Source organism: Oncorhynchus tshawytscha, linkage group LG31 (assembly GCF_018296145.1).
Source record: "Oncorhynchus tshawytscha isolate Ot180627B linkage group LG31, Otsh_v2.0, whole genome shotgun sequence".
In the NCBI taxonomy this organism is placed as follows: Eukaryota; Metazoa; Chordata; class Actinopteri; order Salmoniformes; family Salmonidae; genus Oncorhynchus; species Oncorhynchus tshawytscha.
Window position 1 is genome coordinate 26399047 of NC_056459.1, and position 23440 is coordinate 26422486.

Here is a 23440-nt window from a genome sequence, read left to right on the forward strand (position 1 = left end):
TTCTTGGTTGTTGAGTGGGCCCCCGACCTCACAACCATAAAGGGCAATGGGTTCTATAACTGATTCAAGTATTTTTAGCCAGATCCTAATTGGTATGTCGAATTTTATGTTCCTTTTGATGGCATAAAAGGCTTTGTGAAAGTTACCTGTGGCGCTGATGTTTAGGCCAAGGTATGTATAGTTTTTTGTGTGCTCTAGGACAATGGTGTCTAGATGGAATTTGTATTTGTGGTCCTGGCAACTGGACCTTTTTTTGTAACACCATTATTTTGGTCTTACTGAGATTTACTGTCAGGGCCCAAGTCTGACAGAATCTGTGCAGAAGATCTAGGTGCTGCTGTATTCCCTCCTTGGTTGGGGACAGAAGGACCAGATCATCAGCAAACAGTGGACATTTGACTTCAGATTCTAGTAGGGTGAGGCCAGGTACTGCAGACTGTTCTAGTGCCCTCGTCAATTTGTTGAAGAGTGTGGGGCTAAACCTGCATCCCTGTCTCAGCCCACAGCCCTGTGGAAAGAAATGTGTGTGTTTTTTGCAAATTTTAACTGCAGACTTCTTTGTGTACATAGATTTTATAATGTTTGTTTTTTCCCCAACACCACTTTCTATCAATTTGTATAGCAGACCCACATGCCAAATTGAGTCAAAGGATTTTTTGAAGTCAACAAAGCATTTGTTTTGTTTGTTTGTCTGTCAATTAGGGTGTGCAGGGTGAATATGTGATCTGTCATACGATAATTTGGTAAAAAGCCAATTTGACATTTTCTCAGTACATTGTTTTCAATGAGGAAATGTACAAGTCTGCTGTTAATGATAATGCAGAGGATTTTCCCAAGGTTGCTGTTGACGCTTATCCCACCGTAGTTATTGGTGTCTCTCTCTCCTTCTCTGTCAGGGTGAGCCTGGTCTTCCTGGTGAAGCTGGTATGGAGGGCGTTCCTGGACCTAAGGTATCTTCTATAACAAGTCACCATAGCTATAACAAGTCATCATCACTATAACAAGTGCTATGGAGTTTTTGAATTCATCTCTCTATGTCTCTCTCTCTCTCTCTTTCTCTCTCTCTCTCGCTCTCTGTCTCTCTCTCATTCTCTCCCCCTCAGGGTGACAGAGGCCAGAGGGGAGCTGTAGGGCCACAGGGTATTGTCGGCAAGGCTGTAAGTCACTTCTGCACATCTCAGCAGAAACATGTACTTTAGGCTAAATCTGTGGTTCTCTAACTTCGGTTCCTGACAGGAGATCACTTTTAAAATAACAAGTAAACACACATCTAGCCAGGACAATAATCTAAGTGTTGTTGTGTGTCTGCAGGGCAACAAGGGTATGAGAGGGCCTATGGGTGTCCCAGGGGCTCAAGGCATCTCAGGAACCAAGGGAGACAAGGTGTGTGTGTCTGTGTGAAAAATACCCTTAATCTTTGTGTATGCCTGTGTGTAACATATATGTGTGTGCTCTTGCATCTGTGAGTTTACGGATGTGTCTGTATCGAGACATATTGTTTGTGTGTCCATGCGAGTGCATGCGTGTGTTTGTTTTAATGTTGAACGTCGAAGCCACAATGAGGATGCATTCCTGTCGATATCATACACATGTGATCATGCAGTTATCCAAATGGCCTGTTGGTGGCAGTGCTGACCCACAAATCCTCCAGCCTCATAAAGATGCTGCCGTTGTCCCACACAGAGCCTTAGCAATATAAATGATAGTACGAGAGTCGTCATCTCCCATGTCTTTAGATGACACTACATCTTTCTTACTGTGTGCTGTGTCTCCTGCAGTCCTTAGCTGGATCAATATATTGGCCTTGCTCTTTATTATAATGTATTATGTATTTGACTGTATTTACTGTGTGACTCATTTTCTTTACACAGGGATTCCAAGGAAAAGTTGGGGCGAAGGGAGACTTTGTGAGTAGCAGTAAGCCTGTGATTTAAACCAATGCCATAGCCGCATAATAAAGTGTCCAAAATAACTCACGTATGATGCAATTGGAATAGACTTTGTAATAGCAATTTGTAATAATAAAAATCTTTGTAATAGCCGATGATCAATAGATTTTTTTCTCTCACTCTCTCTCACTCTTTCAGGGTGATCCTGGTGTAGAAGGCTTGGCTGGAGAGAAAGGAGAGAAGGTGAGTGGCTTTATCAGGATGGGACGGGGGAGGCATCATAAAGGGGGATGCCACATTCTGGAAGAGGAAGGGTTGAGTCTAAGGGGAAAACTGTACTACACAGGTAGGATTTCAGACTGGATTGGACTGACCTGTCTGTCTGTCTGTCTGTCTGTCTGTCTGTCTGTCTGTCTGTCTGTCTGTCTGTCTGTCTGTCTGTCTGTCTGTCTGTCTGTCTGTCTGTCTGTCTGTCTGTCTGTCTGTCTGTCTGTCTGTCTGTCTGTCTGTCTGTCTGTCTGTCTGTCTGTCTGTCTGTCTGTCTGTCTGTCTGTCTGTCTGTCTGTCCGTCTCTCCTCTGGCAGGGTTTGGGTGGTGAGCCTGGACCCAAAGGACAGGTAAGAACATCACTGGAGTTACTCCCAATCACACTTCATTCATAGTAGATGGAAGCTAGTCGAAGCTAGTCAAAACGAATTAAAGCTAGTCAAAGCTAATATAAGCAACTTGAAACTGGCTGAATCTATTCAAAGATAGTGGAAACCTGTTGAAGATAGTCACATCTAGTCAATGCTAGTTGAAGCTAGTTAAAGCTAGTTGAAGCCAGTCGAAGCTAGTTGATGCTATTTGAAGATAGTCAATGCTAGTAGAAGATAGTTGAAGCTTGTCTAAGCTATTGGAAACTACTAGAATTTAGTTGAACCTACTCTGTTGTAACTTTGGGTCTCATCTACCACTCTTTCCTCCACAGCAAGGAGTGAGGGGAGAGACAGGGTTCAATGGCCCCACAGGAGACTCAGGCAAACCAGGAGACCAGGGACCAGGAGGACTGCCTGGGCCTCGCGGACTCAATGGGGAGAGAGGAGTTCCAGGCATGCCAGGCATTGTGGGGGCAGCAGTGAGTCCTAAAAAGCTTTGACATAACAACACAGATTAGTGAGATAGTGGTATGATTACCCTCAATAGAGAATGCTAGTGACTGACTGACTGATTGCTTGATGATTGGTTGTTTTCTCTTTCCTCTCCTCTACATTCCTTTCCTCCATCTTACATCTACTATCCTATCATCCATCTTTCCCTCTCTCTCCCTCTCCTTGCTCCTCTACAGGGACGGGATGCATCAGACCAGCACATCATTGAGGTGGTTCTGAAGATGCTGCAAGGTAAGAGGTCACAACATTATAACTGTATCCAGGTAAAACATTGACTGTAGGTTATATACATCCTCTATCCTCCTCATCCAGAGCGTCTGGCGGCTGTAGCGGTGAGCGCTAAGCGTGCCGTACTGGGTGGAGCCGGTGTCATGGGTCCCCCTGGTCCTCCTGGACCCCCAGGAGCTCCCGGGGCTCAGGGCCCACACGGCCTCACCGGCGCCCGCGGCATCCCTGGCATGTTTGGAGCCTCCGGACAGATCGGCAACACGGGACTGAAAGGTAGAAACTGAAATTGGTGACTTTCCAGATAAAAAGAGACACTGATCACTCAAAGAGTAATATAACAGATTAATACCACTGGCCCCTCTCCATGCCTCCATATTTCTCTCTTTCAGGAAAGAGAGGAGCGAAGGGAGACAGAGGAGATCCTGGTAAACCACATGCTGGCCAGCCAGGACCCCCGGGAATAACAGGTGAGACCCCAGGAGCACCACACACATACACACACACACATACACATACACACACTCAGCAGTGACCGTCCTGTACACACCTATCCAGTTGCTGTAAAGGTGTGGAGGTGGAGGTGCATGCGCGTACCAATAAGACGCATGGGGTGTGAGTAGCTCTATTTCGTACCGACAAAACTGTGGTTATACAGTATGTAGAGACTGTGGTTATACAGTATGTAGAGACTGTGGTTATACAGTATGTAGAAGCTGTGGTTATACAGTATGTAGAGGCTGTGGTTATACAGTATGTAGAGACTGTGGTTATACAGTATGTAGAAGCTGTGGTTATACAGTATGTAGAAGCTGTGGTTATACAGTATGTAGAGGCTGTGGTTATACAGTATGTAGAGAAGGTGTTAATACAGTATGTAGAGGCTGTGGTTATACAGTATGTAGAAGCTGTGGTTATACAGTATGTAGAGGCTGTGGTTATACAGTATGTAGAGGCTGTGGTTATACAGTATGTAGAAGCTGTGGTTATACAGTATGTAGAAGCTGTGGTTATACAGTATGTAGAGGCTGTGGTTATACAGTATGTAGAAGCTGTGGTTATACAGTATGTAGAGGCTGTGGTTATACAGTATGTAGAGGCTGTGGTTATACAGTATGTAGAGGCTGTGGTTATACAGTATGTAGAAGCTGTGGTTATACAGTATGTAGAAACCAGACAACAAAGCTTAAATTAAGCCTCTTAAAATTGCTTAATCAATATATCCCCAGCAACTGTAAGAGAGTGAGCAGTCAGTTATGTACAACAGCGAACCAATCAGTTGGTAAAGCTGCTCGGCTGTACAAATCCAACAAGCCATGACTTCCCCCAGAGGAAAAGATCAGTAGCAACTTGGAGACGCAAACAAGAGTAATTAACACCTACATGATTTCCAGGAAAACAAAGCTAAAATACTCTCAATGCTCACCAAAACAAACAAACTGCTACAATCTGTTTAAAAAAGTAGATTCGCTCGAAAAGAAAGTAGAGGCTATTGTGTCAGACATGCATGTACAAGGTTGGCGCATGAACGAACAAGACAACAAAATGTGCCATTTGAAAACTAGAAGTTGAATTGGACCAGCAAGAAAACAGAATGAGATGAAACAACATGAGAATATTGAATACATGAACAGGTGTGGAAGAAAATGCAAAGGATGGAATGAATCAGTGCCAACAAAGCCCTAAACAAGCTGCAAGAAACCTTTCCAGTTGAAGGAGGAGACCCCCCTGCACTGAGGACAAAGCAGGAAAAATACATAATCACGGTGATGCCGAAGACCAGCTTATCGTAAATTGAAACAATATTCTTTCCCTCTCCCCCCAATGCAATCTATACTCTACTTTCCCCAAGTAGCTGTTCTTCTCTGTGAAGTAACGATAGAAGTAGCCAATGCCAACGGGCTAAATGGACACTGACAGACGGTACAAAGGGGGAAATATAGCAAGTACTGTATGTCAATCACTGTTCTATGGATGTGTGGGTGTGGAAAAAATACCCAATTGTCATACTTGAGTAAAAGTGAAGATACCTTAACAGAAAAGGACTCAAGTGAAAGTCACCCAGTAAAATACTACTTGAGTAAAAGTATTTGGTTTTAAATATACTTAAGTATCACAAGTAAATGTAATTGCTAAAATATACATAAAAGTAAAAGTATAAATAATTTCAAATTTCTTATATTAAGCAAACCAGATGACACCAGTTTTGTGTTTTATTAATTTACGGATAGCCAGGGGCACATTCCAACGCTCAGACATCATTTTAAAACAAGTCATTTGTGTTTAGTAAGTCCGCCAGATCAGACAGAGTCAGTAAAATTAATAAGAGTTCTGGCCAAATTAGGAGAGGATGTCAAGTCATTATTATTCCTTGATGGCCGTTATGGTTAAGACACAATGGTGGTTATTTGTGGGAGATTGACTCTGTCTGATGGATCAGGACGGGGGAGGTGTGAGGGCATCAGACACTTCCCTGAAGTATGTGTGGTGCCTCCACTCATCTCACTTCGGTCTCTCGGGGACCCACTCTCCCCAAGTAGAGCCCCACCAGCCAGTATAATAATTTAATTTCCAAGGTATTACAAACTGACCACAGTATTTACAGTGGGGCAAAAAAGTATTTAGTCAGCCACCAATTGTGCAAATTCTTCCACTTAAAAAGATGAGAGAGGCCTGTAATTTTCATCATAGGTACACTTCAACTATGACAGACAAAATGAGAAAAAAAAATCCAGAAAATCACATTGTAGGATTTTTACAAACAAGCAAGATTTCTGGCTCTCACAGACCTGTAACTTCTTTAAGAGGCTTCTCTGTCCTCCACTCGTTACCTGTATTAATGGCACCTGTTTGAACTTGTTATCAGTATAAAAGACTGTCCACAATTTCAAACAGTCACACTCCAAACTCCACTATGGCCAAGACCAAAGAGCTGTCAAAGGACACCAGAAGCAAAATTGTAGACCTGCACCAGGCTGGGAAGACTGAATCTGCAATAGGTAAGCAGCTTGGTTTGAAGAAATCAACTGTGGGAGCAATTATTAGGAAATGGAAGACATACAAGACCACTGATAATCTCCCTCGATCTGGGGCTCCACACGAGATCTCACCCCGTGGGGTCAAAATGATCACAAGAACGGTGAGCAAAAATCCCAGAACCACACGGTGGGGACCTAGTGAATGACCTGTAAAGAGCTGGGACCAAAGTAACAAAGCCTACCATCAGTAACACACTACGCCGCCAGGGACTCAAATCCTGCAGTGCCAGACGTGTCCCCCTGCTTAAGCCAGTACATGTCCAGACCCGTCTGAAGTTTGCTAGAGAGCATTTGGATGATCCAGAAGAAGATTGGGAGAATGTCATATGGTCAGATGAAACCAAAATATAACTTTTTGGTAAAAACTCAACTCGTCGTGTTTGGAGGACAAAGAATGCTGAGTTTCATCCAAAGAACACCATACCTACTGTGAAGCATGGGGGTGGAAACATCATGCTTTGGGGCTGTTTTTCTGCAAAGGGACCAGGCGGACTGATCTGTGTAAAGGAAAGCATGAATGGGGCCATGTATCGTGAGATTTTGAGTGAAAACCTCCTTCCATCAGCAAGGGCATTGAAGATGAAACGTGGCTGGGTCTTTCAGCATGACAATGATCCCAAACACACCGCCCGGGCAACGAAGGAGTGGCTTCGTAAGAAGCATTTCAAGGTCCTGGAGTGGCCTAGCCAGTCTCCAGATCTCAACCCCATAGAAAATCTTTGGAGGGAGTTGAAAGTCCGTGTTGCCCAGCAACAGCCCCAAAACATCACTGCTCTAGAGGAGATCTGCATGGAGGAATATGCCAAAATACCATCAACAGTGTGTGAAAACCTTGTGAAGACTTACAGAAAACGTTTGACCTCTGTCATTGCCAACAAAGGGTATATAACAAAGTATTGAGATAAACTTTTGTTATTGACCAAATACTTATTTTCCACCATCATTTGCAAATAAATTCATTAAAAATCCTACAATGTGATTTTCTGGATTTTTTTTCTCATTTTGTCTGTCATAGTTGAAGTGTACCAATGATGAAAATTACAGGCCTCTCTCTTCTTTTTAAATGGGAGAACTTGCACAATTGGTGGTTGACTAAATACTTTTTTACCCCACTGTATGTGGCAGTCTTTCTTCAATGTATTTATGACATAATCCACAGATTTGTGGTATATTAGGGGTAGAGTAGGAGCTAAAAGCCCTAAAATGGCACAGTGCCTCAAAGTACAAATAAGTACTTGCTTTATGTTTCATGTGTATTCTCTGTTAAATGTTTGCTCAGCCTAAATGTTCCTACATGTTCTCATGTTTCATTTATGTAATCTATACAATAACTATGTATTCATACTATGACTTCTCAATATCCATCGGATGTCAAACGCCCTCATATGACGTGTCTGCTAAACGGTTGTATCTGCTTTTTCAATGACGGACCGAACAGACGAGGTTATCTTTGATTCTATACAAGGCTAACAAAATCCTAATGATTGCATGGAATGTGTAAAAAAAGCACAAGGTTCTTAAACATCTAAAGAGATTGTCAGGCGATGTGGTTTTCCTGCAAGCTCTACACTTCAAAAAAGGAGAAATGTAGTAGTTAAAGAGAAGCTGGGTTAGAAAGGTCTATGCTGCCACCTACTGTAGTAACAGCAGAAGTCTAGGCATCCTGGTAAACAAGAATACACACTTTAATCCCAGCACACGGACCAACAGGTACGTTTTCTAATTTTGAATGGTTCCTTACATGGGGAAAAATACACATGACTTTCATTGTATATCCCCCAGTGGCAAACCTAGTGTTTTTAGATAGAATTGAAGCTACAGTGCATTCGGAAAGTATTCAGACCCGTTGACTTTTTCCACATTTAGTTTCATTACAGCCTTATTCTAAAATGGATTAAATTACTTTTTTCTTCATCAATCTACACACAATGGGAGGTGACCAAGAACCCGATTGTAACTCTGACAGAGCTCTAGAGTTCCTGGAAGAAGTTTGGAACCTCCAAGATACTTCCTAGAGCTGGGTGCCCAGCCATACTGAGCAAATGAGGGAGAAGGGCCTTGGTCAGGAAGGTGGTCATGGTCATGGTCACTTTGACAGATATCCAGAGTTTCTCTGTGGAGATGTGAGAACCTTCCAGAAGGACAACCATCCCTGCAGCACTCCACCAATCAGGCCTTTATGGTAGAGTGGCCAGACGGAAGCCAGTCCTCAGTAAAAGGCACATGACAGCCCACTTGGAGTTTGCAAAAGGCCCCTAAAGGACTCTAAGACCATGAGAAACAAGATTCTCTGATCTGATGAAACCAATATTGAGCTCTTTGGCTTGAATGCCAAGTGTCACGTCTGGAGCAAACCTGGCACCATCCCTACAGTGAAGCATGGTGGTGCCAGCATCATGCTGTGGGGATCCTTTTCAGCGGGAGGGACTTGGAGACGAATCAGGATTGAGGGAAATATGAATGGAGCAAAGTACAGATAGATCCTTGATGAAAAACTGCTCCAACGCGTTCAGGGGCTCAGACTGGGGTGAAGGTTCACCTTCCAACAGGACAACAACCGTAAGCACACAGCCAAGACAGCACAGGAGTGGCTTCGGGACAAGTCTCTGAATGACCTTGAGTGGCCCAGCCAGAGCCTGGACTTGAACCCGATCTAACATCTCTGGAGAGACCTGAAAATAGCTGTGCGGCGACGCTCCCCATCCAACCTGGCAGACCCTTGAGAGGATCTGCAGAGAACAATGGGAGAAACTCCCCAAATACAGGTGTGTCAAGCTTGTAGCATCACACCCAAGAAGCTTCAAGGCTGTAATTGCTGCCAAAGGTGCTTCAACAAAGTACTGAGTAAAGGGTTAGAATGCTTATGTAAATGTTATATTTCAGTTTTTGTTTCATGTTTTTTTGCAAAATTTCCTGAAAACCTGTTTTTCTTTGTCCTTATGGGGTATTGTGTGTAGATTAACGAGGGAAAAATTATTTATTCCATTTTAGAAAAATGCTGTAATGTAACAAAATGTGGAAAAAGTCAAGAGGTCTGAATACTTTCTGAAAGCACTGTATCAAACCCAGCAGGAATTATTATTTTAGCAGGTGACCTGAATCAAGCATTCAGCCAATTAGACAGGCATAGCAATAAAAAAAACTAATGGAAATTCAAGGAACTTCCAAAGAGGCTGAAAATGTTAATTACTACAAATATTTTACAGGCACCTGGAGATTATTATCCCCGACTTCAAAAGACTACTCTTTTTTTTCTCAACGTTTGAAAAGCTCTTCAAGTTTTATATTCCAAAAATGCTCACAACAATATACTGGGTACTAAAATCCATGATACAGTGATATCGGATCATTCTCATGTATCATGCTTAATTACACCAACAGAAAATGCATGTATAGTGAGAGAATAACTATGGTCAATGAACAGAGCGCATCTTTAATTCCCGAAATGTAATAAATACATTAAAAAAAACTTTACCATAACAAATGTAGACATACAGCACAGAGAAAAGCCGTCCCCCGACATCATTTGGAATGCTTTTACTCTGCAAAAGTTCAATCTGAGTTAGTAATTCATTTCTCTTAGAAAAGAAAATCTATCTTAGAAAAAGCCAATGAAAAATCTTTACTAGGTAAAGAAGAAAATGACATTTCTGAACTTAAGCAGGAATATAATCTTTTACTTTTGAAGAGCCAACAACTACAGGTTAAACTCAGATAAAGCATACTGTTCCATAAAGCATAAATCACACAGAAATAAATATTAGACACTGTTAAAACATTTGGGCGGAGAAATGCACCAGAGATGAACAGCTTACACATAGAATTGTATTTTATATTCTGGGACAAAGTAGTGCCCCTATTTATTCCAATGAGACCAAACGTCACTCAATGCTATGCTTCCGAGTTCCATGTATCAAACTTTTATTTCAGTCATATTAAACCAGGAAAATCTGGAAAGTCCCCTGCAGATTACAGATCATTACATTTTATAAAGTGGGACAATAAAATAATAACAACACTCAAAAGCATCAAAATGGAAAAAATCTTACCAGACTTGATACATATTAATCAAACAGGGTTGATTAAAAATAGACACAAACAAACACAAGAACATGTTTCAGAATAATAAAAAACACACAAAAAGGATATTGATTTGTCAATAATGGCTGTTGATGATGAAAAGGCTGTTGATGATGAAAAGGCTGTTGAGGATGAAAAGGCTGTTGATGATGAAAAGGCTGTTGATGATGAAAAGGCTGTTGAGGATGAAAAGGCTGTTGATGATGAAAAGGCTGTTGAGGATGAAAAGGCTGTTGATGATGAAAAGGCTGTTGATGATGAAAAGGCTGTTGATGATGAAAAGGCTGTTGATGATGAAAAGGCTGTTGATGATGAAAAGGCTGTTGATGATGAAAAGGCTGTTGAGGATGAAAAGGCTGTTGATGATGAAAAGGCTGTTGATGATGAAAAGGCTGTTGATGATGAAAAGGCTGTTGAGGATGAAAAGGCTGTTGATGATGAAAAGGCTGTTGATGATGAAAAGGCTGTTGATGATGAAAAGGCTGTTGATGATGAAAAGGCTGTTGATGATGAAAAGGCTGTTGATGATGAAAAGGCTGTTGAGGATGAAAAGGCTGTTGATGATGAAAAGGCTGTTGATGATGAAAAGGCTGTTGATGATGAAAAGGCTGTTGATGATGAAAAGGCTGTTGATGATGGAAAGGCTGTTGATGATGAAAAGGCTGTTGAGGATGAAAAGGCTGTTGATGATGAAAAGGCTGTTGATGATGAAAAGGCTGTTGATGATGAAAAGGCTGTTAATGATGGAAAGGCTGTTGATGATGAAAAGGCTGTTGATGATGAAAAGGTTGTTGATAATGAAAAGGTTGTTGATAATGAAAAGGCTGTTGACCGTCTTAAGCGGACCTTTCTATTCAGACCTTTGGAAGCATTCAACTTTCCAGCTAAAATAATACATTTAATACAAATATTATATAAATGTCATTAAGCAAAATTATGCACAAATAATACAGTACCCGATGAAATTGCTTTAAAAGGGGAAAAGGACAGGATGTCCTGTCTCCCCCTACTGGATTCACTGGCAATTGAACTGCTGGCAGAAAGAATTTGACAGCACACAAACATAACAGGTATGAGTACTGATAAACATGAATATAAATTAAACTGATTTGACGATGATCTCCTGATATACTGTACCTGACTAATATTGAAACTCAATGCTGCCCTTCTTAGATTTTTTGGGGGGGATACTCTAAAGTCCAAGGATATAAAATGAAAGTGGAAAAAAACTGAAATAATGGCAATAGGAAAAATAAATATAATAACTGATGATCTTCAGCAATCCTTTAAGTGGACCCAAAAAATATGAAATACTTATGATGCTTAAGAAGTGACAAAAAACAACAAATATATAAAGATAACTTTATATCATCACTCAACAAAATTAATGCGCATCTAATTAATATGAACATTCTTCCATTAATCTTATAGGTAGAATAAACCTCTTTAGAATGGCAAAGTTTATATTTTTAATTTCGGTAATATCATTTACCCCATTAAAGACCTTCTTTAAAAAAGTATTCTCGGACATAAGTTAACAGACTTCATATGGGAAAATAAAACTCGTAGAATAAATAGGGAAGTTTTAACCTTCCAGACATGGAATTGTATCAACTCGCCACCCAAGGCTTTTACTTGCGACATAGAGTTAAATGCACTAAACTGGAACAATGGGTACATAATGAAGATGTGTATGCTCATCCATAGAATCTTTTCACCTGTTTGTTTTCAAAGGATGGAGCTAAGAACATGAACAACTTCATCTCCCTAAAAACACACCCCTATGGAACAATCCTTTGATAGCTTCACCGATAAATTGGCCCACATGGAAAACCAAAGGCATAGAAACTGTAAATGACAGAGTAATAGGAAATACAATTATTTCAATGACAGAATGAAAAACTGTTTTGGACTGATTAATGTAGACATTTTGAAATACTATATTGGGCTCCCAAGTGGTGCATTGGTCTAAGGCACTGCATGTCAGTGCTAGTAGGCATAACTACAGACCTTGGTTCGATCCTGGGCTGTAGCACAACCGGCGGTGATCAGGAGTCCCATAGGGCGGCGCACAGTTGTCCGGGTTAGAGGAGGGCTTGGCCGGGGTAGGCCGTGATTGTAAAATAAGAATTTGTTCTTAACTGACTTGCCTACTTAAATGAATGTTAGATAGAAAAAATAATTTAACTTAAAAATGTTATCACAAAATATCGACCTGAACACTTTTGGACATCAGAGAAATGTTGAGGAAATCATGTTGGGGTCAGAAACAGATGCTCATATGGTAGGTAAGATATACAACACCTTGCAGAGAGAGTCTATCACAATGACAATCTGTTAGAAAAATATAAATATTGGAACCAAGGATTAAAAATAATGGAAATAGGCAACACTAGGCAGTGTTGGAACATAATGAACAAAATTACAGTTAACAAAACTGTACTCTTAAATCCAGTATAAACTCATCTAAATGTATATAATTTATTATACAAAAAACAAAATTAACAAATTCTACACTACAACTGCAGAGTCATGTCTTTAGTATAAAACGAACAACTTCTCAATAATTCATGCCTTCTGGGAGTGCTATAAAGTCCAAAAGTTCTGGGCAGAGTTAAAAAGCTGCGCTGGCAGTCTGAAGTTTTACAATGTAGATTTACTTTTAATACGTCTATCTGCATATTTCATGACATGGCACGCTTTATTATTTAAATATTGAAAAAAAATCTGGCTGCAGACAGAATCATTTTTCAGTAATATGGGGCAGAGTCTTACAAGCATTAGAAACAGCAATGGGTGTTGATATGGTGGGAACATGTGGGTCTGAGCAAATGTGATATCATTGTTTGTGGAAATGTATATATGTAAATGTTAAATTGTCTATTGTTTTTGTCTATGTATGTTTTAGTTTATTGTACAAAAATAATTACAGAAAATATTACAATAAAAAGTGTATCAACTTACCTCAGGAAGTCATGGTGTCAAAGTAAAACTTTGAAACCCTTCCTCCTCAGGTCCCTCTGGTATTGACGGAGTGGCTCGAAACGGTAAGCCTGGTGAGCGAGGCCCCCAGGGCTCGGCAGGAGAGGCTGGCCGTCCTGGTAAGGCGGGCCCCACTGGTCTTCCAGGGTTCTGTGAGGCTGCAGCCTGCCTAGCTGCCTCGGCCTACACCTCCCCCAGACTACAGGACTCCGCCAGGGTCAAGGGCCCAGGAGTCTAACCTGAGACCTCTCCATCAAGAGCCCCACAACACCAGGGAGAAAGAGAGACAGAAGAGAGAGAAGCAGGGATAGAGGAGAGAGAGAGAGAACTCTTCTTTATTGGATCCCAACGAGAGCGAGGAGTTGGGGAAATACTATCATGACTGACATTGCCCCTCTGACCCCTAAACTGACAACCTTTAGTTGAACTGTTTGGAGACTGTTTGCAACATACACCATGCCCATCTACATTAAATCACCCTGAGGACAGCCACTCACAGCCAATAACACCCCTCTGAAATTACAATCTCTGGTTCGGGATTGGCTTTTTTCAGTGTCAGTCACATCCAACTGCCTCACCCCCAACCACAGAGGGAAATAGAATGATGCTGCGTTCAAAGCAACTGGGTGCTCAGAACTCTGAAATCTCAGACTTCCAACTTTAGTGCGTTCAAGACATCTGGGAACTCATAAAAAAACGAGCTCAGACTGGAAAAAATAGTTTTGAAGGGTCATCCAACTCGGAATTCCAACTCGGAATTCTAAGGCCTCTTTCTTGAGGTTCAACTTTCCAACCTGAAGATCACTGACGCCATGATTTTTTTCGGGTTCCCAGTTGTCTTGAATGTGTCATGGGAGAAACGTAGTGACATCAGAATCATATCCAGTGATGTCATTGATAATGTCATCAGCAGCAGCCGTAGTCCCTGGACTGGGAGGACTAGAGATAGACTTTGTGTCTAATGATTGGTGCTTTTTTATTTTATATACCGTGGTCACTTTAAATGCTATTGTTTAATACCTGAAATAGACATTTTTAAATATGTTTTGAAGCAGAAAAGGCAAGTATATGACCCACTCCACCCGCCACCAAACAACAAGTGGCTAACAAGTGTACACAAAAGTACCAATAAAAGATTAGGATCAAAATCCACGCTCCATACTGTACCTTTGTAAGATGTATTGCTAAAATCCTCGCCTATATGCTCGAGTGAAATAGTGAAATGCTCGAGTGAATTATCTCACATGTACATTGCCGCCCCTTTCTACCTTTGCCTCATTTTAGAAAACATGTTTTCTTTAGCCTTGATCTCTTCCTCTAGTTGACTGGCAACAGCACATCCTGATGGGTACTCCCATCTACTTCCCATAAGTCAGTGCTGTACAACTTTGTAAATGTTTGTCTTACTATAATCAATCTTTCTATGCCACTGTCAACGAACTTCCACAGAGTCAATCAATGTCATCATTCTAATAACAACTAGGACATGTTATTTTCATTAACAGAAACTATTTATTGTTCTTTATATGATTCATCTGTAAAGACGTGTAATTTCTTTTTTTCCCCTGGTTGTCCAGGTCAACCAATTCCAAAACAATACAAAATAAAGTTTTGTAAAACCTGAATGTTCTTCCCTACCATGTGGGAACCGTTGGATCTCTGAATAGAAACAATTATTGTACCTAAATGACATGGTCATTATTCCAGTGGGTTTAGAGAAGGGTTAACGGAAAGGGCCTAGACTTTCTCTGTCTTCTTGCCACACTCCAGTCCAGTCAGTGCTAGTAAGTTGGTTGCCAACTGTTTTCCAAGAAAATGCAAAACGTTAAGTGTTGAGGTGCATGTAGTCTGCCTAGACTAGAGAATAATGACATACCCCACATTATCCCAGTGGTAGGTATTCTGGTATAAGGCCTATAACGTGTAAAGTGTGGGCCAACACAGCCCAGTTCCAGTACCATGGCGTTCTTTAGTTGGACTGCTCTATCCTTTGCTGTCTATCCACCCCGATCCAACTGTGAGTAATACCAGCTCACGCTCTCAAAGCTGCGGAAGTCAAGCTTTTGTGAAAGCCTTCCACTTGAATGATATTCTTCTTGGACTCATTCACATAATAGTCTCTTGCAGGTGGCTTGGAGTTTATACAATAACAGCTCTAGCAATCGGCTTACTTGAAAAGCAGAATAATTGAAATAAAGTGCTAGTTAACGTTTTATCCTTAGTATGCTTTCAATCAGAGCACCAAGGAAAGGCATTCCGAGGAAAGACTGTGCACATTGATGGTGTGGCAACACCACAGTGAACTAGTCACATTATATACTTGGATGTCTCTGATCTGTTGATCAACAACATGTCTGCTTTGCAAAATTTATTAGCTTTTTCAGAAAAGTTTCCATAAAAAACATCTCTTTACACAGGATGGCTTAATAAAATGTACCGGTAACACAGAAACAATCAGATCTACTGAGAATAGCAGGGAAACAGCACTGTTGTTTTAACAAGATGTTTGTAAAAGTTAGGAATGAAGAGTGGAGATATGTTATTGTTTGGGTATTTAGTATACCTAGGGTCAGTAGTTATTCCTGACCAGGAAATCCTCTGGACAGGTCACATGTTCAGGAAAAAACTCCAATAACAACTCAGAACATCTATATGATTCTAAACCTGGTGATATCCATTACATAGCCAGCGGTTGGTGACACCCTGTCGTGTATATATGACAGGTCAAACTAAAGAACAACACAACATACAAGGCAGGAGACATACATGTTGTACTCTGTTAGTAATGGATACAGGGAGAAGCTGGTTGGCACAGTGATGCCAGCGATGGTATGAGTGAATATGGATGTTCAACTTTTTTCTCTTATGTTTGATAATGACATTGAAAACACTTAGTGGTCATAAAGAATGTACTTCTGCTTAGGATCATTAAATTATGGGAACTTTCCCAAAATTTCTAAGCTTCCAGAAATTCTGTTTGGAACATTCACAGATTTCCTGCGTTATCCTCTCCTGATTCTGGGAATCTTTCAGCCAGGGTACACCAGTGGTGTACTCGAGGAGCAAATAATCCCCCCCAAATAATCCCAAGTTCATCTGTTGTGAAAAATAAGTTTGGTAGTGTGGTAAGACACTTGTTAATATATTGCTATATAACAAGAAAAGTGATTTTTGAGGCAGTTTCGAAAATGCTACCGTTGAACATGATGTCCTGTACTTTCTGACACGCATGGAAATACCTTCCAGACCATAATAATACCACCATATATAAATCCAATCTGTTTTTATACAAAAGGCACAATTCCCTCATAAATAATTTGTATTACAGAACAAATTACTCCCTTTAAAATCTTTAAAAAAAAAACACTGGTCGTGGATACATGACAGTTGACCATAACAAACACACGGTAAGCCATGCTGACGCCAACTCCACAATACAAAAGGTATAACAAGCCATTATATAAATATAAATATTTACAAAACAGGCACTCTGGGAAGGTGAACGTTATGTTCTTCTCACACAAACAGGGAAGAGAAGGTGAGAAGGCCATTATATAGCGTACGGATCTGTTAAAGCATCAGACATCATTCATGTGATGGTGTATAATTCAAGCATAGAAATAACATAAACAACATAGCATGCATAAAAAATAAAGAACATTTGGAATGGGATTGCCATGTCAGTTCTATTCATTCTGTTTCTATTGCTAGAGAGAAGCAAGATCAAAGCAGAACAGCACAAAGCAGCTGTCTAATACTCCCAACGGGCACGTTTTATCATCAGAATGGAGAGGAGGGTGATAGTGATGACGAGGAAGAGTTTGCAGGTAGTTTTTTGAAGGCTGGATTTGCTCTTGCTGGTATTATCAAACTAAGCATGTTTATCTTATAGAATGAACTTACAGCTAAAGTAGGGAAATTTTGAAGGACTGAACAGAACAGATAAGACAGAGAGTAGAGAGGCAGGATAGCGGTGTCCACATGATCTCCTTTATATCAAAGCCACTTCAGCCAGTACTAAGTCTTCAGTTAGAAGAAGGTCCTACACATACAGTTGTAGAATCTTAATTTAATCACACTGTTGCAGGATGAATTTTCCTACAATGCAGGACATTTAAAATGTGTAGTGTATTTGGTGTTTAAAAAGGCTTTGAATGTTTGTAATTTCCACTTAGAAATGTAATACTTGATTTTCCATTAGGAAAATGTATCAACCATGACAAAAACTTCCATTAATTATAATCTACATAATAATTCACATTTCCTGTTGCTGCAGGATTGTTTTCCTGCTTCAGCAAACTGGCTCAAATTAAGATCCTACATCTGTATATATTTTCTACACAGGTGGTGAGGTGGACAGCTAACTGGCAAACACTTTGATGAATTAGGGATGGATGAAGAAGACCACATCAACTATGGGTGCCTCAGTATTCACTTGTTTTCCTGGGATGATTTCTGTTGATTGACTGGTCTTTTGTTTTCTCTTCTCTCTCTCTTCACCCCTCCACTTCTGTCTCTAGTGCCTTCTGGTCTTTGGGTTGGTTTCTTCTATCTCTCCATCTTCTCTGTGTCTCCTCTCCTCCTCTCCTCTTCAATAATCTCTCTCTCTCTCTCTAGTAGGGGCCCTTGACGGGAGGGCCCTTAGGGTTCCACTCTATTGGTTGGCTCATACAGTCGGAGGGGTTACACCGGCCCTCCCTGCCCTTCTGGCCCGGCTGTCCAGGGGTTCCTGAGACTCCAGGGATCCCCTGCTGACCCACGGGGCCGCTGGGGCCCATCTTGCCATAGCCTGGGGGGCCCGGGACACCTGTGGCGGGGGGATGAAGGAGCAGAGAACATAATTGAAGCGCTGGATACACAGTGACTATAAAAGAGCAGAGCAGTTGAAAGAACTAACTTAATGAAGCTTTGGCAGGATAGTGAAGAAATACGTTAGTGCTAAATACGGCTGCTAGAATCCTGACTAGAACCAAAAAATTTGATCATATTACTCCAGTGCTAGCCTCCCTACACTGGCTTCCTGTCAAAGCAAGGTCTGATTTCAAGGTTTTACTGCTAACCTACAAAGCATTACATGGGCTTGCTCCTACCTATCTCTCTGATTTGGTCCTGCCGTACATACCTACACGTACGCTACGGTCACAAGACGCAGGCCTCCTAATTGTCCCTAGAATTTCTAAGCAAACAGCTGGAGGCAGGGCTTTCTCCTATAGAGCTCCATTTTTATGGAACGGTCTGCCTACCCATGTCAGAGACGCAAACTCGGTCTCAACCTTTAAGTCTTTACTGAAGACTCATCTCTTCAGTGGGTCATATTATTGAGTGTAGTCTGGCCCAGGAGTGGGAAGGTGAACGGAAAGGCTCTGGAGCAACGAACCGCCCTTGCTGTCTCTGCCTGGCCGGTTCCCCTCTTTCCACTGGGATTCTCTGCCTCTAACCCTATTACAGGGGCTGGGTCACTGGCTTACTGGGGCTCTCTCATGCCGTCCCTGGAGGGGGTGCGTCACCTGAGTGGGTTGATTCACTGTTGTGGTCATCCTGTCTGGGTTGGCGCCCCCTTGGGTTGTGCCGTGGCGGAGATCTTTGTGGGCTATACTCAGCCTTGTCTCAGGATGGTAAGTTGGTGGTTGAAGATATCCCTCTAGTGGTGTGGGGGCTGTGCTTTGGCAAAGTGGGTGGGGTTATATCCTTCCTGTTTGGCCCTGTCCGGGGGTGACCTCGGATGGGGCCACAGTGTCTCCTGACCCCTCCTGTCTCAGCCTCCAGTATTTATGCTGCAGTAGTTTATGTGTCGGGGGCTGGGGTCAGTTTGTTATATCTGGAGTACTTCTCCTGTCCTATTCGGTGTCCTGTGTGAATCTAAGTGTGCGTTCTCTAATTCTCTCCTTCTCTCTTTCTTTCTCTCTCTCGGAGGACCTGAGCCCTAGGACCTGAGCTCCAGGACTACCTGACATGATGACTCCTTGCTGTCCCCAGTCCACCTGGCCATGCTGCTGTTCCAGTTTCAACTGACCTGAGCCCTAGGACCATGCCCCAGGACTACCTGACATGATGACTCCTTGCTGTCCCCAGTCCACCTGGCCATGCTGCTGCTCCAGTTTCAACTTCCACCTGACTGTGCTGCTGCTCCAGTTTCAACTGTTCTGCCTTATTATTATTCGACCATGCTGGTCATTTATGAACATTTGAACATCTTGGCCATGTTCTGTTATAATCTCCACCCGGCACAGCCAGAAGAGGACTGGCCACCCCACATAGCCTGGTTCCTCTCTAGGTTTCTTTCTAGGTTTTGGCCTTTCTAGGGAGTTTTTCCTAGCCACCGTGCTTCTACACCTGCATTGCTTGCTGTTTGGGGTTTTAGGCTGGGTTTCTGTACAGCACTTTGAGATATCAGCTGATGTACGAAGGGCTATATAAATAAATTTGATTTGATTTGATTTGATGAGTTAAACATTTCAACAGGCTGATGTGGCGTCTCACCTGGTGCTCCTGGGGGTCCACTGTCACCCATCTCCCCTACACCCTTGTCACCTTTCTCTCCCTTCAGACCTCGTGGACCTGCAGACACGACAGAGGACATCACTTGAGAGAGGAGCTAACCTTTATGTTACACTAAGCTGACATCACTTGTCATTACTGTTTATGATCTCCTATGTATTTATCATGACCGTGGTATTCAGGAGTTACGACAAAAGGAATCAAGTGAATTCTAGACTCACCCTGTGGTCCCAGGACTCCTTGGCGGCCCTCTCTGCCTATCTGTCCTGGCTGACCCGGGGCCCCTGGAGACCCATTTCTACCTGGGTTACCATCCTTCCCTGGGGGGCCAGGACGACCGGGGGACGATACCTCTTGTGGCTGCTGCATACGAGACATGAAGTAGGCCATCCTCTCTGTAGGGGGATACAGTACAACTCCAGTTGATAAACCACCTAATAATCAATAAAGCTGTTTCCTTTCTCTGCCACTGCTCAAATAGGAAATACGGGCAGATATAAAGTATTGGTGATAAACTTAAACTAAAATAAGACCATGTTCTCACCATCAAATATCTTGATGACCTGCTGGCGAATGAAGTCCTTGATGTTGTCATAGTTGACCACAGGCTGTGGATTAGAGAGAGAGAGAGAGAGAGAGGGAGAGAGAGAGAGAGAGAGAGAAAGAGAGACATAAGAGAAGACCTAACCACCCCTTTTGGGTTTTAGTCTTTTGACCAAACTGTTGGTTTTGTGTTCCATTAGACATTGTGGAACAAACACGAACATAACTAGTAATCAATTCATAATCGAGGCAATTCACCTTAGTAGCTAAGGTCTCACCTCGTTGCCTGGTATTCCTGGAGGTCCAGGGGACCCTGAAGGTCCTGGTGAGCCCGGGGTGCCCCTCTCTCCCCTGGGTCCCACTGGGCCCATCACTGGGGTATCAGCTTTGGAGGAGTACCCCCCTCCACCAGGGGGTCCGGGGCGACCTCGCTCCCCTGGGGTACCCCTCTGACCTGGGGCACCTGGCTCACCCTGAGAGAGAGAGCAGGAGAGTGAGTCAGAAAAGAGGAGAGAAGAAGAGAGAAGAAGGGTGAGAGGTAGTGAGTTAGTTAGACATCCAATCACTGAAGAGTACTGTTCGACCACTGACAGCAGTGTTTTACATTGAAGATTGAAAAGATGAACTCCTGCACAATGACACTCTTGTATCTTCCACAATCCAACTTCTATCAAACTGTTTCCACCAACCCCTCAGGGGTGCGTGCTCAGTCCCCTCCTGTACTCCCTGTTCACACATGACTGCACGGCCAGGTACAACTCCAACACCATCATTAAGCTCATGCTGCCAAACATACCCTTGTAAAACTGACCATCCTACCAATCCTCGACTTTGGCGATGTCATTTACAAAAATAGCCTCCAATACCCTCCTCAACAAATTGCATCTCCCACCTGTAGGACACGCTCCAGCAGGTATATCTCTCTAGTCACCCCCAAAACCAATTCTTTCTTTGGCCGCATCTCCTTCCAGTTCTCTGCTGCCAATGACTGGAACGAACTACAAAAATCTCTGAAACTGGAAACACTTATCTCCCTCACTAGCTTTAAGCACCAACTGTCAGAGCAGCTCACAGATTACTGCACCTGTACATAGCCCACCTATAATTTAGCCCAAACAACTACCTCTTTCCCTACTGTATTTAATAAATGTATTTATTTTGCTCCTGTGCACCCCATTATTGTTATTTCTACTTTGCACTCTCTTCCATTGCAAATCTACCATTCCAGTGTTTTACTTGCTATATTGTATTTACTTTGCCACCATGGCCTTTTTTTGCCTTTACCTCCCTTATCTCACCTAATTTGCTCACATCGTATATAGACTTGTTTATACTGTATTATTGACTGTATGTTTGTTTTACTCCATGTGTAACTCTGTGTCGTTGTATGTGTCGAACTGCTTTGCTTTATCTTGGCCAGGTCGCAATTGTAAATGAGAACTTGTTCTCAACTTGCCTACCTGGTTAAATAAAGGTGAAAAAATAAATAAATCTAGCTGATGAGTAAACAGTGGTTGGCCTGATTACCGACAACGACGAGACAGCCTATAGGGAGGAGGTCAGAGACCTGACCGTGTGGTGCCAGGACAACAACCTCTCGTCTCAACGTGATCAAGACAAAGGAGATGATTGTGGACTACAGGAAATGGAGGACAAAGCACACCCCCATTCTAATCGACGGGGCTGTAGTGGAAGAGCTGGAAGAGCTTCAAGTTCTTTGGTGTCCACATCAGCAACAAACTAACATGGTCCAAGCACACCAAGACAGTCTTGAAGAGGGCACGACAAAACCTATTCCCCCTCAGGGGACTGAAAAGATTTGGCATGGGTCCTCAGATCCTCAAAAGGTTCTTCAGCTGCACCATCGAGAGCATCCTGACTGGTTGCATCACCGCCTGGTATGGCAACTGCTCGGACTCCGACCACAAGACACTACAGAGGGTAGTGCGAACAGCCCAGTACATCACTGGGGCCAAGCTTCCTGCCATCCAGGACCTCTATACCAGGCGGTGTCAGAGGAAGGCCCTACAAATGATCAAAGACTCCAGCCACCCTAGTCATAGACTGTTCTTTCTGCTACCGCACGGCAAGCGGTACCGGAGCACCAAGACTAGGTCCAAGAGGCTTCTAAACAGCTTCTACCCCGAAGCCATAAGACTCCTGAACAGCTAATCAAAGGGCTACCCAGACAATTTGCAGTGCCCGCACATGGACTCTGTCCCAGTACCCCCCTGGATATAGTCTCACTTTTTTACTTTACTTCTGCTCGTCAATTACTTATTACTTTTATCTCTTATCCATATTTTTTTTAAACTGCATTGTTGGTTAGGGGCCCGTATGTAAGCATTTCACTGTTGTATTTTGCGCATGTGACTAATACAATTGGATTTGAACCTATTCCTGTCAGACCCTTGAAGGAGAGTCAACAAGGGGGCAATGTCCACTTTAGATTGTAATCGGGCCCGACCCAGCCTCTAGCGTATTCCTTACTTACCTCCTTCTACACAATAAAAACACAGACACAGGATCGTATCCCAAATGGCACCCTATTCCCGATGTAGTGCACTACTTTTGACCGGGGCCCAAAGGGAATAGGGTGCAGTGTGGGATGAACAGCCTCCCAGACTCAGTAAACACACTCTGTATGGAGCCTAGCCAACACACTGTAAACAACATCCTGAGACAGACATGTGTGATTTATGTGAAACAAAGATGGTCATTATGGAGGGCTAACGTTTACACGTCACCACCGGACACTGGAGCCGACTGATGAAATAGAGAGCAGAAGAAGAAGGGATTCTCCTCTGTAATCTGTACTACTATAGTTAAAAGCCATGACAAAGCCTTCCTGTCACAATGACAAATCACCTCATCTCATGTCTCCGCTCCCAGAGTAAATAGCATTATCCAGGGGATAGAGAATAACTATATTGGTTACTGCACTGTATCTGGTGTAGAGGACTACAGTTACTGTATCTAGTGTAGAGGACTACAGTTACTGTACTGTATCTAGTGTAGAGGACTACAGTTACTG

The 23440-nt window shown here is 42.5% G+C and overlaps 2 protein-coding genes across 4 annotated transcripts in view; one reads left to right on the forward strand and one right to left on the reverse strand.

Moving 5' to 3' along the window:
* Positions 1 to 14990, forward strand: part of LOC112234309 (collagen alpha-2(IX) chain-like) — a 43584-nt gene extending 28594 nt beyond the window's left edge. Inside the window, exons 22-32 of the mRNA XM_042310030.1 lie at positions 897 to 950; positions 1104 to 1157; positions 1312 to 1383; positions 1872 to 1907; positions 2088 to 2132; positions 2474 to 2506; positions 2860 to 3006; positions 3217 to 3271; positions 3353 to 3541; positions 3658 to 3735; positions 13398 to 14990. Of these exons, the coding sequence (XP_042165964.1) occupies positions 897 to 950; positions 1104 to 1157; positions 1312 to 1383; positions 1872 to 1907; positions 2088 to 2132; positions 2474 to 2506; positions 2860 to 3006; positions 3217 to 3271; positions 3353 to 3541; positions 3658 to 3735; positions 13398 to 13603 (969 nt within the window). The 3' untranslated portion in view covers positions 13604 to 14990. The remainder of the gene's footprint in view (positions 1 to 896; positions 951 to 1103; positions 1158 to 1311; positions 1384 to 1871; positions 1908 to 2087; positions 2133 to 2473; positions 2507 to 2859; positions 3007 to 3216; positions 3272 to 3352; positions 3542 to 3657; positions 3736 to 13397) is intronic.
* A 728-nt stretch (positions 14991 to 15718) lies between these two features.
* LOC112234289 (collagen alpha-1(XVI) chain) overlaps positions 15719 to 23440 on the reverse strand; it is a 148934-nt gene continuing 141212 nt past the window's right edge. For all 3 annotated transcript variants that reach the window (XM_042310028.1, XM_042310029.1, XM_042310027.1), the window contains 5 exons: positions 20685 to 20879; positions 20408 to 20471; positions 20085 to 20258; positions 19846 to 19923; positions 15719 to 18172 (listed from right to left, as the gene is read on the reverse strand). In XM_042310028.1, the coding sequence (XP_042165962.1) occupies positions 17979 to 18172; positions 19846 to 19923; positions 20085 to 20258; positions 20408 to 20471; positions 20685 to 20879 (705 nt within the window). In that variant the 3' untranslated portion in view covers positions 15719 to 17978. The remainder of the gene's footprint in view (positions 18173 to 19845; positions 19924 to 20084; positions 20259 to 20407; positions 20472 to 20684; positions 20880 to 23440) is intronic.